We start from the raw sequence: 19,019 nt of genomic DNA on the forward strand, positions 1-19,019 counted from the left end.
TAAAACCAGTATTTCCAATTATCCATTTGTTTGATATTCTGGAGCTATTGACACCCAAGGCAATGCACTAAATGAGATTTGAGATGGAGGGATACTATTCACTATGAATCTAGAGAATGACTACTGTGAACCCAGGAAAGAGCACATATAGAATTTGAGAATCTGGAAACTGACCTCCTTAAAGGTGCGCATGTAGTCTCCAAGAGCTAGAGTTGTATGTTGAAGGTTTTGAATTTACCTTCACTTACTGGCGTTGTAAAGTCTCTAAGAAGCTCTTAGGAAGTAAGTCAACATTGGCTTTTAATACACACCTCACAGGAAGTGGTGATGATTCAATCTGTAGCACTCTTTCCAACAAAGCTGAATGAGCCATGAGGTGCTTGACACTGAGAAGAACAGAGCAGCTGCTGCAGATACCATCCTTTGGATGAGTCAAAAGATGAATGTGGCTGGGTGTGGTGACTCACACCTGTAATCCCAGCACCTTGGGAGGCCAAAGTGAGCAGATCACTTGAGGTCAGGAGTTTGAGACCAGCCTGGCCAACATGGTGAAACTCCATCTCTACAAAAAATACAGAAATTAGCCAGGTGTGGTGGCAGGTGGGTGTAGTCCCAGCTACTTGAGAGCTGAGGCAGGAAGATCACTTGAACCCGGGAGGCAGAGGTTGCAGTAAGCCAAGATCATGCCACTGCACTCCAGCCTGGGCCACAGAGCAAGACCCTGTCTCAAAGAAAAAAAAAAGAGAAATGTAATCCCCAGTGCTGGAGGTTAGGCCTAGTGGGAGGTGTTTGGATCATGTGGGCAGATCCTGCATGAATGGCTTAGTGCCATCCTCTTGGTGATGAGTGACTTCTCATTCAGGGTTCAGGTAAGATCTGGTTGTTTAAAAGTGTGTGGCACCTCCTCCTGGTCCTCTTGCTTCTGATCTCTCCATGTGATCCACCTGCTCCTGCTTTGCCTTCTGCCATAATTGTAAACTTCCTAAGGCCTCACCAGAAGCCAAGCAGATGTTGGTGCCGTGCTTGTACCGGCTACAGAACTGTGAACCAATTAAGCCGCTTTTCTTTATAAATTACCAAGTCTCAGTTATTCCTGTATGGTAACACAAGAACAGTCTAATACACTCCTAGAATAAAACATAGGGAAAAACCTCTTTGACACTGGTCTAGGTAAAGATTTTTTTTAGATATGACACTGAAAACACAAGCAACAAAAGCCAAAATAAATAAGTGGGACTATATCAAACTAAAAAGCTCAGCAAAGAAAACAACCAACAAAATAAAAAGACAATCTACAGAAGGGAAAAAAAAATTTGCAAATCATTTATCTGATAAAAGGTTAATATCCAAAATACATAAAGAACTCGGGCCGGGCGCGGTGGCTCAAGCCTGTAATCCCAGCACTTTGGGAGGCCGAGGCGGGCGGATCACGAGGTCAGGAGATCGAGACCATCCTGGCTAACATGGTGAAACCCCGTCTCTACTAAAAATACAAAAAACTAGCCGGGCGTGGTGGCGGGCGCCTGTAGTCCCAGCTACTCGGAGGCTGAGGCAGGAGAATGGCCTGAACCTGGGAGGCGGAGCTTGCAGTGAGCCAAGATCGCGCCACTGCACTCCAGCCTGGGTGACACAGCGCGAGACTCCGTCTCAAAAAAAAAAAAAAAAAAAAAAAAAGAACTCAAATGACTCAATAGCAAAAACAAAAACAATAAAGCTCAGAAAATCTGATTTAAAAATCAGCTCTTGGGCCGAGCGTGGTGGCTCACGCCTGTAATCCCAGCACTTTGGGAGGCTGAGATGGGCAGATCACTTGAGGTCAGGAGTTTGAGACCAGCCTGGCCAATATGGTGAAACCCTATCTCTACAACAAATACAAAAAACCAGACTGGGCACAGTGTCTCACGCCTGTAATCCTCGCACTTTGGGAGGCCGAGGCAGTGGGATCACCTGAGGTCAGGAGTTCGAGACCAGCCTGGCCAACATGGTGAAACCATGTCTCTACTAAATACAAAAAAAAATTACCAAGGCATGGTGGTGCATGCCTGTAATCCCAGTTACTTGGGAGGCTGAGGCAGGAGAATCACTTGAATCGGGGAGACAGCAGTTGCAGTGAGCTGAGATTGCACCATTGCACTCCAGCCTGGGCAACAGAGCAAAACTCTGTCTCAAAATAAAATAAAATAAAATAAAATAAAATAAAATAAAATAAAATAAAACAAAAATCAGCTCTTGATTTTCAATAGCCTCCTAACTGGGCTCTTCATCTTCAATCAATTCTCTGCACAGTGTTGGAGTCATGTGTTGCTTAATGACTGGGATACATTCTAAGAAATGTGTCGTCAGGTGATTCTGGACCTGAATAGATTTTTTTTTTTCAAGGAGGACGGACAAATGGCCATTAAGTACATGAAAAGGTACTCAACATTACTAACCATCAGATAAATACAAATCAAAACTACAGTGAGCTGGGCGTGGTGGCCCATGCCTCTAATCCCAGCACTTTGGGATGCCAATACCGGCAGATTGTTTGAGTTCAGGAGTTCGAGACTAGTTTGGGCAACATGTTGAGAACCCATCTCTACCAAAACTACAAAAAAATTAGCTGAGTGTGATGGCATGTGCCTGTGGTGCCAGCTACTCAGGAAGCTGAAATGGGAGGATCACCGGAGCCCAGGAGGCGGAGGTTGCAGTGAGCTGTAATCATGCCACTGCACTCCAGCCTGGGTGACAGAGCAAGACTCTGTCTCAAAACAAAAACAAAAACAACAACATAAACCAAAAGACAAAACTACAATTAGATACCACCTCCCACCTTTTGGGGTACCTGGTATAAAAACACAAGATATAAGTATTGGTGAGGGTACAGAGAAAGGGCAGCCTTGTACACTGCTGTTGGGAATGTAAACTGGTACAGTTATCATGGAAAACGGTGGGAAATAAAAACAATTGTATTTAAAAAATTAAAATAGACCTACCTTAGGATACAGCAATCCCTTTTCTGGATCTATAGCCCCCCAAAGAATGAAATCAGCACCATGGGAGATACCTGCATTCCCATGTTCATGAAGCATTAGTCCAAATAGCCCAAACTTGGAAATAACCTAAGTGCCTATCAATGGATTAATTGGTAAAGAAACTGTGGGCTATACAGGAATATTATGCAGTCATAAAAAAAGAAGGAAATTCTGCCATTGTGGTAACATAGATGCAACTTGAGGGCGTTATGCTAACTGAAATTAGTCAGACAGAAAAAGACAAATGCTGTGTAATCTCACATACATGTAGAATCTAAAATAGTTGAACCCACAAAAACAGAAGATAGAATGGTGGTTACCAAGATTAGAGGGTGGTGGTGGGAAAAGAAGTCATTGGTCAAAGGGCATAAACTTGCAGTTATAAGATGAATTAAGTTCAGGAGATCTAATATACAGTATAGTGATCATAGTTAACGATACTGAATTATACAGCATACTTGAAATTTGCTTAAATGTTCTCTCTGCAAAATAAAGAGTAACTAAATAGGATGAGAGATGTGTTAACTAACCTGATTGTATAATAATTGCACAAAATATGTGTGTATCAAATCATCACGTTGTTTACCATCAAATTGTAGAATTTTATTCATCAATTATACTTCAAGAAAGCTGGAAAACTAAAAAAAGAAACAGGTGTATAATTAATAACAATGCTGGTTGTAAATTAAAACTAAGCGCCATATTTTTGGTGTCAAAATGTTTGACATTTTTAAGAAAACATGTATAAGTGTTCTGCCTCTTGGATGAGACAATTTTAAATTAAGCTGTAAAAAAAAAAAAAAGTACTGACAAAACAGTTCACTTTCAGTAATCTGGGTTTTCCCAAGTAGTTACACAAGAGCCAGTCATTTCGAATTGGACAGTTTGAGTGCCTCTTCAAGAGTCTGAAATGTAGGTCAGGGCTCTGCTGACATTTCCATTGACCTCAGAGCTGAAAATCTAAAGTGATCACTGACAGTCAGGCAGTGAGGAAAGAAGACATGACACAGCCAACAAGGGTGGCAGCCTGGCTCTGAAGTGGAATTATGTCCTTCAAACAGGTTGAAAGGTAAATAGGCAGCGATCATTCAAATACTTAAAGACAGATATATTTCCTTTTGAAAATACATGGGCCAAGTTGTTTTCTCTTGCAAGTTTTCATGATATTGCATGCAGTGGTTACTGATGAAGAGGGAATCTATAATGTTATATGGCATCACATCACTTTAAATAATAATTATTGTATATTTCCATCAGTTAACTTCTAACTAGGAACATTTTTAGGGCTTCTGCTTCTTCTATGAAGAGAAGAATTACAATTGCTAACAAATTATGAAAGGGATCCTTATATTTCTGAGCCGGGGGACCCCAGTTTTTTTTAATGTTACTAGATATTTTATGCGATTTGATGAGCTATGCATTGCATTCTCTTGTTTTACAGAAAAAGCTCAGGTTTTATTAAACAGATAAAATAACTGAATAATGTTGATTGTTGAGTAAATGAGTTAATTAATGTAACTGATTAATTGAATAATGTAACTTTAGTTGTCAACACGACGGTATTATTAGGAATTTCTATAATGTGTTCCTTTCGAGTTCTCTACAGATGAAAGCTTTTTTCCTCTTTTTTGGGGGGTGGGGGGACAAGGTCTCACTCTGTTGCCCAGGCCAGAGTGCAATGGTGTGATCATGGTTCACTGCAACCTTCACCTCCTGGGTAGCTGGGATGACAGTCACATGCCACCATGCTGGGCTAATTTTTAAATTTTTAGTAGGGACGGGGTTTCACCATGTTGCCCAGCCTGATCTCGAACTCCTGGGCTCAAGCAATCCACCGACCTCTGCCTCCCAAAGTGCTGGGATTACAGGCATGAACCACGACGCCTCCCCAGATGAAAGGCTTTTTACAGTCTAACTGGTGATAGCACATATTGCTTAATCTCACTTCACTTTTCTTCATTTTGAATCCATTTTCTGTGGGAATTCTGAAATTTTTGGCTCTTCCCAGGTTTAGCTCATTAAAGACTAGTATTTCTAGAGTGTGATAAGTACATAACTTTGGCAGGCAGAAGAATTCATCACCAAAAGTTAGCTCAGCCCAGGCACGGTGGTTCGTGCCTGTAATCCTAGCACTTTGGGAGGCTGAGTTGGGAGGACCGCTTGAGCCCAGGAGTTTGAGGTTATAGTGAGCTATGATAATGCCACTGCACTCCAGCCTGGGCTACAGAGCCCAGCCCTTGTCTCTAAAAAAGTTTAAAACATAAAATAAATACAGAAGTTAACTCAGAGGAGGAGGTTTCTGATGAGAAAGGCTAGATTAGGAGGAATTGTAATGAATCAAATGCCCTACTGAGTTAATTCATAGTCACTTTTGAAGAGTATAAAATTCCATTTGTTTGCTTTACTTCTCCATCTCTTGTTATATCTCCTAAATATACCAGTAACATTTCTTTGCTCTGTTTCCTTTCTTCCTTCCTTCCTTCCTCCCTCCCTCCCTTCCTTCCTTCTTCCTTCCTTCCTAATAAAAGGTTCCCATCAAATACAATAACTCTTAGGGAAAAATGTAATGCTTTTTATTATTTTACTAAAATACTACAATTTAAACATTTTTCATATTTTTTTCCAGAGGATAACGTCTTTTCCTGCTTCCAGACATGAATCAGGTCACTATTCAATGGGATGCTGTAATAGCCCTTTACATACTCTTCAGTTGGTGTCATGGAGGTATGGTGTTTTGTGTATCTACTGCTGTCTTTCATTCAACAAATGGAATATTGAGTGATTATTATTTTCATAGTGTTATGTTAGAATCTCTGAAGAATACAAATATTTTTAGACTGGAAAAAATGTGTGCATAAAAATTACACAGAATGAAATAGAAATGGCCCAATCATCCAAATGCAGGATTTCTTTCTCAAATTTCCCTTCTGGACAGCCCTCTTACATGTGAATATTTCCACAAAGGAGCTTATTAGTTTGAGTTGGCATTTTCTATCTTCAAACTATTATAACTGTTATATAATAACCTGTCAAACATTTGAATGTAATTCTATTTCACAAACCACTTATTGATAGTTACTATGTGCCTAGCACATAGTAACTGTGTGGGCCATTGGCAAGAGTATGGTTTTATTCATTATATTCAAACTTTACTGAAACAAGTAGGCTTTATCTAAAAAAGAACAAAAGATTGGTTGAGTAGCTAGAGAATGGGGTTCAGATTCTACAGTGCCCAGTGTTATTTCTAATCTTACCTTTGAAAAATACTGTAGCTTCATAATCTCTCAGTTCTCTAAAGTAGGAGAGCTAATTATATTTGCTCTTTAGACACTTAGAGAAGCTTCCAAGCTAACTCTAGTCTTGTGCCATGGTGCTGAACATCAACAAAAGCGTAACAGAGGCTGGACAAGGTGGCTAATGCCTGTAATCCCAGCACTTTGGGAGGCCGAGGTGGGTGGATCACCTGAGGTCAGGAATTTGAGATCAGTGTGACCAACATGGTGAAACCCCATATTAGCAGGGCGTGGTGGTGCTCACTTATAATCCCAGCTACTCAAGAGGCGGAGGCAGGAGTGTCACTTGAACCTGGAAAGTGGATGTTTCAGTGAGCCGGCATTGCGACACTGCACCCCAGCCTGGGTGACAGAGCAGGACTGTCTCAAAAAAAAAAAAAGCCTAACAGACTAGTTTATGAAAGATACATCTAGTCCTAAAACAGTTTTCAATGGAATCATTTAATTAATAGAAATAATAAATTTAAAATGCAATAGTATGTTCTTCTGAATCTCTTGTTTTAATGTTTTACATGTAATTTATTATTTTTCCATTTATTTCTAGGAATTACAAATATAAACTGCTCTGGCCACATTTGGGTAGAACCAGCCACAATTTTTAAGATGGGTATGAATATCTCTATATATTGCCAAGCAGCAATTAAGAACTGCCAACCAAGGCAACTTCATTTTTATAAAAATGGCATCAAAGAAAGATTTGAAATCACAAGGATTAATAAAACAACAGCTCGGCTTTGGTATAAAAACTTTCTGGAACCACACGCTTCTATGTACTGCACTGCTGAATGTCCCAATCATTTTCAAGAGACACTGATATGTGGAAAAGACATTTCTTCTGGATGTAAGTGTTGGGGCACATTCAAAATGCAAACAAAAGCTAGTCTAACAATTACCTGGTCATTACCACACTAGTCTAAAAATAGGGACAAAATGATATAGTTCAGTTTTTAGATTAGTTTCATACAGGAGCTGCAAACTCAAATGTCTCCAGGGCCAGATCGGTGAACTATATGAATTGTAGAAGCTGATAGGAGCTATGCAGAGAAGAAAGTACACAGGTGGTCTCCTGGGGGGAGCCACTGCCCAGATCCAGTAATCACAGGGGCCCAGTATTCCTACATCTTTTGGCTCTTCAAAGGAAGGCAGAAATGTAAAATTTTAATGTGTACTCTCTAAATTTTAAAATGTTGCCAATACATTCAAAAAACATTTTTTCACCTCTACCCTGAATGAACACTACATATGTGAGGGCCAGCACGCTTAGATTTAAAATGTTGCTTTTTTAATCTTCTTGTTTTATTTTTCTAAACTAATATAATTAACCTTGAAGCAGATCCCATTGAGAAATTTTGAGGCCAAGGTTTAGGGGGAGTTGCAAAACTAGTTTTGTGCTCCCACTGTACTCCTAGGTTTGCGACCTTGGGCAAGTTGCTTAAGCCTCAATTCCTCGCCTGTAAAAGGAGGCTAATTTTACAGGCTGTGTTATGCACCTGATTTCAATAATTTATTTGGAAGCATATGATAAAATTTAAAGTACATCAGTACCCAAATCCTTAAAAATACATCCTTTTGATAAAACATAGGGAGAGTCTTCTACAATCCTCTGTTCCTAATCTCACTATTCCAATTTACAATCACTGTGTTTGTTACTGTAACTATTAATTTTTTTTCTTAAAACCCACCTTGAAGGGAATAATTATTAATTTATTTAAAAGCTTAGTCAAGTTAATCTTAAAAATATATGCTAAATTCAATCTGTGCTCTGAGTGTCCTGGAAGTGTTTAAATCACTATAGTGATATGGGCTGGCTTGTATATTTATATACCTAGTTTTGGTTCTACTATTATGAAGGGGGTAAATCAATAAGTTCGGCACTGTTTTAACTCAGATATTCATTCTCTATGGCACTTGAACCCATTTTCAGTAAAAAAAATAAAAGAGTTTGTGTCTTTGCCATGTTCCCTTCCTCCATACTTTTGAGACTCAAACCTCAGTTCTTGCTTCTTCTTCACGTTTACAACTTAGCTGGGGGCAGACCCATATCACCACTACCACCTGACCCCATTGTGGCTGCTTGGAAAGTAAGAGGCTTCCTTGCTCTATAATGAAGCCATTGTCCTACTTAACTCTGAGCAGCTGATCTTGCATGCTTTTCAACAGAAGGAACTATAGAAAGTTGTAGAGGTGAGTTGAGGAAGGAAAGTCATAGGTTTTGGAGTCAAAGAATAAACCTACCTTAAACTAATGCCTTAAAGCTGCTAAACTTGCCCTAAATTGTGGAAATTAAACCACAGGCAGACATCTTATCTGATGTATGAAATCTCCTTAGCTTGTCCACATCCTCAGGAAACATAACCAAACCTCAATGCTTAAATACTTTACTATTTATCCTTTGGGGGTGGGAGTGGGGTACAGAGACCATACAATTTCTTTGGAGGGCAAATAAGCAACTTTCACAGTTACAGGAAAAGGTTAGTTATTAATTTAAGCCAGAGGGAAAAAAGGAAGCAAAATAAACATTGTCTCTGTTAAAAAACAAAATTTCAGCAAATTTAGTTTTTAGATCTGATAGGTTTTTGTTTGTGATTCATGAATCGGCAGCATCTCATTCTATAAAGTTAATCTGAGTATCCTGGAGGTGTTTAAGTTACTATAGTGATATGGACTGGCTTGTATAATTATGTACTTAGTTTTGGTTCTACTATTTGGTTCTACTATTAGAACAGATGGTTTTTGTAAGGTAGGAACAAGAAATGACATTTTTATAAAACCTACCAGATTGGTTAACATTGTTACTTCGGGTTATTTTCCTTGTATGATTAAAGCGGAGGGGGTTTCCTTATCATCCCCACTCAGGTTGACTGGGCTCTTTCTACGTGGTTGCTTTGAATTTTCTGTTTTCAGGAAAAACTAGTCTGTGGGAGTTTTACCTGCTTCCTTAAAGTTTTAGCTTGATTATATGTCACTTAACAGGAGTGACTTCGTTTTGATTTGGTATGTGGGGGCCTAGTGCAGGAGCTCAGTCCAAAACAATGGCCTCCTATACATTTTCTTTAACACCACCTTCCGTGTGTTGCAGTTTGTATCACTGATTACTCCTAAGAGCCCTCTCAGTGTTGGCTGACGGGCCTCTGTCCCCAAACCTAACACCAGGCAATGTAGAAGGTAAGACAATGGACTTTGTTCCTCTTCCAGGACAGTCTAATAGAAATACATTCTCTGCTGATGGCTGCTTAGAAAGAACATCACTCTTTCCACTTATTTAACTTGTGAGTTGTAACTCCTTACATAGGCCTCTGGTTATGAGTATAAAAATGTAACTGCCAGGTGAGAATTTACTCAAACCCCTGGATTCAAGCTGAATGTCTTCTTGAGCTCTACATTCTTAGCAAACAAAACTTCCTATTTAAGTAGGTCAAAAAAAGGTTTTTGAGGGTTTTGCGGCATTCTAGAAATCACATTGCTTTCACTGGACAACTTTGATCACAGGATATTTGTCATGTGAGATTTACTATGTCAACTTATCATCATTGCTTTGAACAAAATGATTATATGTATTTTTTTAGACTAGAGACAAATTGTAAAAGACAAGATAAATGAGTCATTGCTTTCCTTGAAAAGCTATCCAAATATATTTTAAAGTGCTGTGCTTTAATGTATAATTTATGAAATATAAACCATATTATCACAATTTCCATTTTTAGCCACAATCCTAAAAACTTCTTAGATTCTTATCTAAGATTAAATGCACACATATTATGGGAAATTTGTTGTAATCAGACCATACCAATCATTGGATAAAATACAAGATGTCTTTATTCATTTAAAAATATCAAATTAAGCTGTGCACAAATAGTCACGTTTCCACTTAATCATTTGTTTAAAATTTTAAGTATCTTTGACTTTTTAAATTTTAACTTTCTTTGGCCTTCATTTACAATGATGAAAGCACATTTGTTATTCAATAAAAGCCTCTGAATATTTGTTTCTAGCATTGCCATTAAGTATGATTACAGAACAATTAGGCTGGCCTGTGCCCTGCTTGAGTAAGAAATTGTAGAGTGATCTTTGCCAGAAGCATTGCATCTCTCTCCACTTTAATCCTTCTCGTTATTATCTTAATTGAGACAATCAATTCATGGAATAAACTTTATTGAGTGGTTACTATGCACCAAAAATGTGTTAAATGCTAGAAGTACAAAGAAGAGGAAATCACAGGCTGCTTTCAAGAAGCTCTCAGTAGAAAAGGATCCTTGGCTAGACTCTGAATTAACAAAAAACCTGGCCTGTGATTCCTGAGTATCCCAATAATAGGGGAAGGGTGGGATTGGCAGGAAAGAACAAAAACATAAGCCCCCTTTTGTAAATCTCAGGGTGTTCTCTAGTATCTAGTTGTATAGCCAGGTTTTGTTCTTGGATATTGAATAACCTGGCAATGAGGCCTAACAACAACTTGATGTTATTTTCATAACCATACTCACAGGCCCATCTTAAATTGCTTCATATTAACAAATACTTATTTGCGTGTGTGTGTGTATAGTCATCTTTTTGATCTTTCGCAAAGTTAATTAACTACCAGACATTTGTAACCCCAAGAATTCACTTCACGTAGGATGCTGTGGTGTAACACAGCCCAAACGATCTGATGGCCAAATCAATGACACTCTCTATCTGAAACCAGAGGGAAAAATAACTTCAGCACCAATCATTGTAATCAATGAGGGATCACAACTGAATCTCCAAAATGATTTAAATTTATGTTTCCACACCTACTTCATTTAAGGCTCAATTAAAACAAAGATTTATTTTACCCTACTTGGAACCCAGTTACCATTGTAACTCAATGCTACAAGTTACCAAAACGTTGTAAAGTACTTTTTAGTGTGTTCTTACTGTTTGAAAATAGCTTTTTTGAAAAGGATATTAGACCTTCGATATATGAAAAGAGTTTTTTAAGTGTAAAATCAAATTGCATTCAATATAGAGAGTTTTTAAAATGTAGACCAGCAAAAAAGAAATACCTATCATTCCCATAATCCTATAACTTTACTAGTAACCATAATCCCTCTTTAATAATTTGGAATATGTCTTTGAAATTTCAGACCCTCTGATTCTCAATCTCTCGCTTAAATGAAACCACTAATTGAACCATTTTGCAACCTGCTTTTTTCACTTTGCCATATGATCATTACTTCATTAAATATACTTTTAATTCCTTCCAAAGGCCAAGTACTTAAATTGTCTTCTACAACATTGCTTTTGGATGTGTTTAGGACTGGATTGTAGTTTATTTAACCTTATTTTGGAAAATTGAGCTTGTTTACAATTTTTTCATTGTTATGAACAATACTTTAAGGGCACATCCTTTAAGCCAAATATTTTATATATCTATGAATGTTTCATTAAGGATGCATTCTTAGATGTATAATTGCTGAGTTGCAAAATATTACACCTGCTTTTACAGATTGTGGTATGTAAAGTGCTCTCTATAAAGGCTGTACCAACTTGTACTTCCACCAGAAGCATGTTAGAGGACTTCCATGAGTCCACTCCAACACTGTGTACTGTCATTTTTCAAAATCCTTGCTAATTTGATAGGTTTAAAGACATCTAGTACTGCCTTGATTTGCAGTGAGAATAAAATTTTTAATATATTTGTTTATTATTTTACAAGCAAAATTTTTGGTAAGCCATTTGCAGGTGAAGTGAAAGCAATATGTACTTAAGATAAATCTTTGGATGGAACTTCAGATGCCTAAATGTCTGTATTTTTATTCTTTATGAGCCTCTATCCTTCCACTTGTCTTGTCATTCTCTGAGCAGTCAAGTGTCCCAGCAGTATTTCACATGTAGGGATGAACTAAGAGAGCCACACCTGAAAAGTGAATATTTAATAAACACTCAATATTTCTACATTTTTAAAAATCTTAATCTTATTCACTATTGAATGATATAACTGAAAATTTTGGGTGTCATTCGATAGTTGTTGGAGTTTCATAGGCGTTAGAGGCCCTAAAAAGTCAATGTCATCAGAACTCTCTCATCTTTTCCTGTCTGCTAGGTATTGTTTTCCCCTGTGTTGGCTTCGTTCTTACATAGACTAAAGACTGTGAAAAAGTCTGTTTCACAATGACAGCAAGATGGCCACCAGCAACTTACAGCTCACATGCTACTCAGAGATAGCAGTTTCAGGAGCACAGAGTGTGCTTCTTTTACAATGGTTTAGAAAAAGTGCCTTGGAGAATTCTGATTGGTTCATTATGAGTCATATGTTCATTCCCAAGGGAAATTCTCGTATTAGTCAGCCTACCTCAAAGGCACACTTCTGTGGAGAGCTTCTTGATTGACAGGCCTTGGGGTTGGGGTGGGGGTGAGATTGGAGTGAGGGGCTGGAGGGGATGTCAGTTCTCAAGAGGGAAAGATGCTAGCCAACGAAAAATAAAAATGTTCCCCATATTATGGCCACCTGGAGAAAGAGCTGGGCAGGAATAGGGGTGGGATGAGTTGAGTGGAGTGACGGGAAAAGAGCCTTGAAATAGAATTGTGTGAATACCAAACTTTCAAAAAACCTTGTTGTGGTGGTGGTAAAATACATAACATAAAATGTACCATTTTTACCATGGTTAAGTATACAGTTCAGTGGCACTAAGTACATTTACACTGTTGTACAACCATCACCACCATTTATCTCCAGAACCCTCTTATTGCAAGCTGAAACTCTGTATCCTTTAAACAAATATCCACTTCCTTCTCCTCCAAGCCACAGCAACTGCCATTCTACTTTCTACGAGCTTGACTATTCCGGATACCTTGTGGAAGGGGAATCGTGCAATATTTGTCCTTCAGGGTCTGGCTTACTTCGCTTAATATAATGTCTTCAAGTTTCATCTACATTGTAGCATGTATTAAAGTTTCCTTCTTTTTTAAGGCTGAATAATATTTTATTGCATGTATGAACACTAAACTTTACACTGTTGTACAACCATCACCACCATTTATCTCCAGAACCCTCTTATTGCAAGCTGAAACTCTGTATCCTTTAAACAAATATCCACTTCCTTCTCCTCCAAGCCACAGCAACTGCCATTCTACTTTCTACGAGCTTGACTATTCCGGATACCTTGTGGAAGGGGAATCGTGCAATATTTGTCCTTCAGGGTCTGGCTTACTTCGCTTAATATAATGTCTTCAAGTTTCATCTACATTGTAGCATGTATTAAAGTTTCCTTCTTTTTTAAGGCTGAATAATATTTTATTGCATGTATGAACACTAAACTTTTAAAATGAGTAGTGGAAAATGTGCAAGAGAAGAAGATAGTCTGCCAGAGTAGTAGAAGAAAACTACAAAGAACCCATTTGCAAGAGCCAAAAGCAAAGAGGTTTCTTTTCTTGTCTTGTTTTTGAGACAAGGTCTCACTGTGTCACCCAATCTGGAGTGCAGTGTGTTGATCATAGCTTACTGCAGCCTCAAACTCCTAAGCTCCAGGGATCCCTCCAGTCTCAGCCCCCCAGTTAGCTGAGACTACTGGGTGAGCCACCACACGCACCTTTAAAACAGAGAGCTTTCAAGGAGGGAGTGGGCAAAATATGAAATGCTGCAGAGATTTTCTGTGGACTTTTATTTTAATTACAAAATAGATGAAAAGGAACAAATAGCCTTCTTCCTTATAAAAAATTTTCAGTGACAAATGACAAGAGATGGGGTCTGTTGAAGAGAAAGTCATCGAAGACCTTAGCAACAATGGTGGAATTGTGGAAGCTGAATCCTGATTGTTTTGGGTTCAAAAGCATATGGGAAATGAAGAATAATAGGCTCTTTAAAAGTGTTTAGCTGTTAAGAAAAAGAGAAAGATATAGGAGTAGCTGGGGGAGACTGAATTTAGGATAATATAGTCAAGTATAAGAAGAAGAGGAATGGATACTTGATGGTAAAGTGGGTTGCAAGGTAAGGTAGTAGGGATGGAATGAGGAGCAGGGAGGTGCTGAGTGCTAATTGACCTGATTTTCAAATAAAATTGTCAGTTTCTCAACTGACTACTTTATCGAGAACTTCATATTTCTTATGGCAGCTCCTAAGTGATATGTTTTGTTGCAGATCCGCCAGATGTTCCTGATGAGGTAACCTGTGTCATTTATGAATATTCAGGCAACATGACTTGCACCTGGAATGCTGGGAAGCTCACCTACGTAGACACAAAATACGTGGTGCATGTGAAGAGGTAGGTCCCTTCCTCACGGCTTCATATAAGCAGTTCCACCCTGGTTCAGCCAGAGCTCTGCCTCCACCAGAGATCCAAGAAATCAGCCTCAAACATTAAATATGTACCCTGATTTATCCCTAATTTCCTACTTATGATCAGTGAACCTACCAATGCCCTTTTCGGGCCATTAATATTTTCACTCTGGCAGGAAAGTATTCTATGATCTTTCAACCCTTTTTATTCATTTGTAGGTAATTGGTAGCAGGGGCCTAATGGTGGTACAGCCCAGCACAGTTTTAAATCATTGCTTAGGATGGGCACAGTGGCTCACACCTGTAATCCCAACACTTTGGGAGGCCGAGTTGGGCGAATAACCTGAGGTCAAGGGTTTGAGACCAGCCTGGCCAACGTGGTGAAACCTGGTTTCTACTAAAAATACAAAAATTAGCCTGGCATTGTGGCGGGCACCTGTAATTCCAGCTGCTCGGGAGGCTGAGGCAGGAGAATAGCTTGAACCTGGGAGGCAGAAGTTGCAGTGAGCCAAGACTGCGCCACTGCACTCCAGCCTGGGTGACAGAACAAGACTCCATCTCAAAAAATAAAATAAATAAAATAAAATAAAATAAAATAAAATAAAATAAAATATTGCTTAAATACCTGCTCTATTCTTCTTCTAGGGTTTCAACAACTTAATTTCCCCGAATTGCTATGATTTTTAATCTTTAAATGGGCCTAAAAATAAAACCTAAATACACAAGTTTGTTCTAATTCATTATGTGGAATTTGGCTTTTAAAGTATGTATAATCATGCCACATTACCACTAAATTCATGGAAGCTATTAATTGTTAATACTGACCCTCAAATCTTAAATTTAGTGTCTGTATAGCTGATCAACTTTCCTGTTTGTCTCATACTAAGGGGGTTTTCAGGACAAAGGATTTTCAGTTTTAAAACCTGGAAAGTTGTGGGCAAACTAGGACAAGTTGCTCACCTTATTCGTGTTTCTTGTTTTGTTTAGTTTATTAAAAAATAAAATTCCAGGCCAGGCACAATAGCTCATGCCTGTAATCCCAGCACTTTGGGAGACTGAGGCTGGTGGATCACCTGAAGTCAGGAGTTTGAGACCAGCCTGGCCAACATGGCGAAACTCCATCTCTACTAAAAATACAAAAATTAGCTGGGCATGGTGGTAGGTGCCTGTAATCCCAGTTACTCAGGAGGCTGAGACAGGGAGAATTGCTTGAACCGAGGAGGCAGAGGTTGCAGTGAGCTGAGATCATGCCACTGCACTCCAGCCTGGGCAAAAGAGTGAGACTCTGTCTCAAAAATAGTAATAAATAAAATAAAATAATTTAAAATGCCGGCTGGGCGCGGTGGCTCATGCCTGTAATCCCAGCACTTTGGGAGGCTGAGGCGGATGGATCACCTGAGATCAGGAATTCAAGACCAGCCTGACTAACATGGTGAAACACTGTCTCTGCTAAAAATGCAAAAATTAGCCGGGTGTGGTGGCACACACTTGTAATACTAGCTACTCGGGAGGCTGAGACAGGAGAATCGCATGAACCCGGGAGGTGGAGTTTGCAGTGACCCTAGATTGCGCCATTGCACTCCAGCCTGGGCAACAAGAGGGAAACTCCATCTCAAAATAAAATAAAATAAAATAAAATAAAATAAAATAAAATAAAATAAAATAAAATGCCTTCTGTGGTGTTTTTGAAGTACACTTTTTTTTCTGTCAGTAATTCTTAAACATTTCACAAACTATGTTTTAAAGCATTTATTGGACCCTTACTGTTTGCCAAGCACTGGGCCAAGAGCTTTATAAATGCTGCCTAATTTAATACCTGTACAACCATGTGAAGCACTGGGATCCTACAAATGCTTGTTTCCTCCTAAAATTCATATGTTGAAACCAACCCCCAATGCAAGAGTAACAGGAGTTGGGGCCTTTGAAGTGAGATTAGGTCATGAGGGTGAAGCCCTCATGGATGGAATTATTGCCCTTCCATAAGAGGCCTGAAAGAGAGCTTCTTTGCCCTTCTACCCTGTGAGGACACAGCCAGAAGGTGCTATCTATAAAGCAGAGAGTGAGCCCTCACCAGACACTGAATCTGCTGATGCCTTCATCTTGGACTTCCAAGCCTCCAGAACTGTAAACAATAAATTTCTGTTGTTTATAAATTACCTAGTCTAAGGTATTTGTATAGCAGCTGAAAGAGACTAAGACAGATGCATGCAATTATTTTTCCCATTTGTATAGACAAGGGAACTGAGACTTAGTGAGGTCAGGTATGTATCCAGGACCACACAGTTGCAGAGGAGAGGTGGAATTTGAACATAGGTTGCCTGACTGTCTTCTTAACTTATTTTCTGCCGCAGGCATGTGGAGGTCTAGATCGCAGGGCATCTTTAAAATATTCTGTTCAGTTCTCATCATTATGGAAGGGAATAACCTTCTTTTTAAAAAAGTAATCTTTTTATTTATTTATAGGGTGTTTGTTTTCTGTTTGTTTGTTTGTTTTGTTTTTGTTTTTGTTTTTTGAGTCAGGGTCTCTGTCATCCAAGCTGGAGTGCAGTGGCACAATCTTAGCTCACTGTAACCTCTGCCTCCTGGGTTCAAGCAATTCTCCCAGTCACCAAACCTGGTCTGTATTGAAGAGAATAACCTAATCTTGCTCTCTCTCTCTCTCCACCTGTTGGATACTCAGAATAATTTTGATTAAGTGAAACATAAAAAGAAATACCTCTTCATTCAAGAAAGTGCATGTAGAAACTAGACAGATTTAATGAACACATTACTAGACCTGGAGCTACCAGCTGCATACCATGGGCAAGAGGCATACACCTTTCATTCTGAACAGGAGTTAAACGGAGGCATATTCCAGTACCAAAGAGATGATGAAAACTCTGATATCAGGGATGAGTAGAGTTGATGGATGAGATGCAATATACTAAGTACTGTGCTCTGTACTTCATGTGCATGACATCTTCAATTCTCAATCTTGTGGGGGAACGACTGTTATTGTTCCTGTCTTACAGATGGCTTGAGGAGCTCACATTACCTCTCCAAAGTCACTTGACTAAGAAGTAAAGGAGCAGGGATTTTCACGGGGATCTCTCTGGCTAAACCATTGGAGACTAAACCTCTACCCCTTGCCTGTAGGGTAAAGTAGAAAAGCCACGAGAGCGAGACAACTAGAGTCTCATTGCTAAGTCAACTTTAGGGATTTGAAGGTGAGGGCAGTATGGCAGCAAACTTTGCACTTCAAGCTCACAGAAAAACCACGCAGTGCCAGACTGACAGAGAGCCTAGTGTCTTGAGGATATTCACTATCTCCCCGAACCTGGAAGGATCTCCTGAACTGCTGATCCTGGTTGTTTGGTTAATTCATTCTTCCTTTGTTTTTAATATAACACTTTATTAAGTATAGTTCATCTACCATGCAATTCTCCTTATTTAAAGTATATCATTCCTTGAGTTTTAGCACCCATCACTACAATCAATATTGAACATTTTCATCATGCCCAAAAAAATCACATCCACCCATCACTACAATCAATATTGAACATTTTCATCATGCCAAAAAAAAGCACATCCATTAGCAGTCACTTCCTATTTCCCCTCAATCTTCCCAGTCCATGGCAACCACTATCTGCTTTCTGTCTCTGTGGATTTGCCTACAATGGACACATCATATAAAAGGAATCATATAATATGTGGTCTTTTGTGACTGGCTTCTTTCATTTAGCATAATGTTTTCAAGGTTATCTATGGTGTGACATGTATCAGTACTTTATTCCTTTCTTTCTTTCTTTTTTTTTTTTTTTTTTTTTAGATGAAGTCTTACTCTGTCGCCTAGGCTGGAGTGCAGTGGTGCGATCTCGGCTCACTACAACCTCTGCCTCCCGGGTTCAAGTGATTCTCCTGTCTCAGCCTCCTGAGTAGCTGGGATTACAGGTGCACACAACCACTCCCGACTAATTTTTTTTGTATTTTAGTACAGACGGGATTTCACCATGTTGCCCAGACTGGTATGGAACTCCTGAGCTCAGGCAACCCTCCCGCCTTGGCCTCCCTTAAGTGCTAGGATTACAGGCGTGAGCCACCGCGCCTGGCCCTTTATTCCTTTTTTAAATAATGTTCTATTATTTGGAACACATTTTATTTATTTATTCCTTGGTTGATGAACTTTTTGGTTGTTTCCACTTTTCAGCTATTATGAATTATGCTTCTATTAATATTTGTGTACAAGTTTTGTGTAGACATATTTTTATTTCTCTTGGGCATATATTTAGGAATAGAATTCCTGGGTCTCTTGGTAACTCTGTGTTTAATCTTTTGTTCAACTGCCATAATGTTTTCCAAAGCAGTCACACATTTTACATTCCCACCAACAGTGTATAAGGGTTCCAGTATTTCCACATTCTTGTCAACCTTTGTTTTTATCTTGGTTATTGCCATCCTAGTGGGTGCGGGCTAATTCTTTCAAGCCTGACTTACCTGCCT

The 19,019-nt window shown here is 39.0% G+C and overlaps 1 protein-coding gene across 1 annotated transcript in view; it reads left to right on the top strand.

The window, feature by feature from the left end:
- The first annotated feature begins 3,933 nt into the window (after nucleotides 1–3,933).
- The window catches only part of IL23R (interleukin 23 receptor), an 85,149-nt gene continuing 70,063 nt past the window's right edge, over nucleotides 3,934–19,019 (top strand). Inside the window, exons 1-4 of the mRNA XM_009210427.3 lie at nucleotides 3,934–4,083; nucleotides 5,641–5,738; nucleotides 6,852–7,148; nucleotides 14,403–14,526. Of these exons, the coding sequence (XP_009208691.1) occupies nucleotides 5,669–5,738; nucleotides 6,852–7,148; nucleotides 14,403–14,526 (491 nt within the window). The 5' untranslated portion in view covers nucleotides 3,934–4,083; nucleotides 5,641–5,668. The remainder of the gene's footprint in view (nucleotides 4,084–5,640; nucleotides 5,739–6,851; nucleotides 7,149–14,402; nucleotides 14,527–19,019) is intronic.

This window comes from Papio anubis, chromosome 1 (assembly GCF_008728515.1).
Source record: "Papio anubis isolate 15944 chromosome 1, Panubis1.0, whole genome shotgun sequence".
Classification (NCBI taxonomy): Eukaryota; Metazoa; Chordata; class Mammalia; order Primates; family Cercopithecidae; genus Papio; species Papio anubis.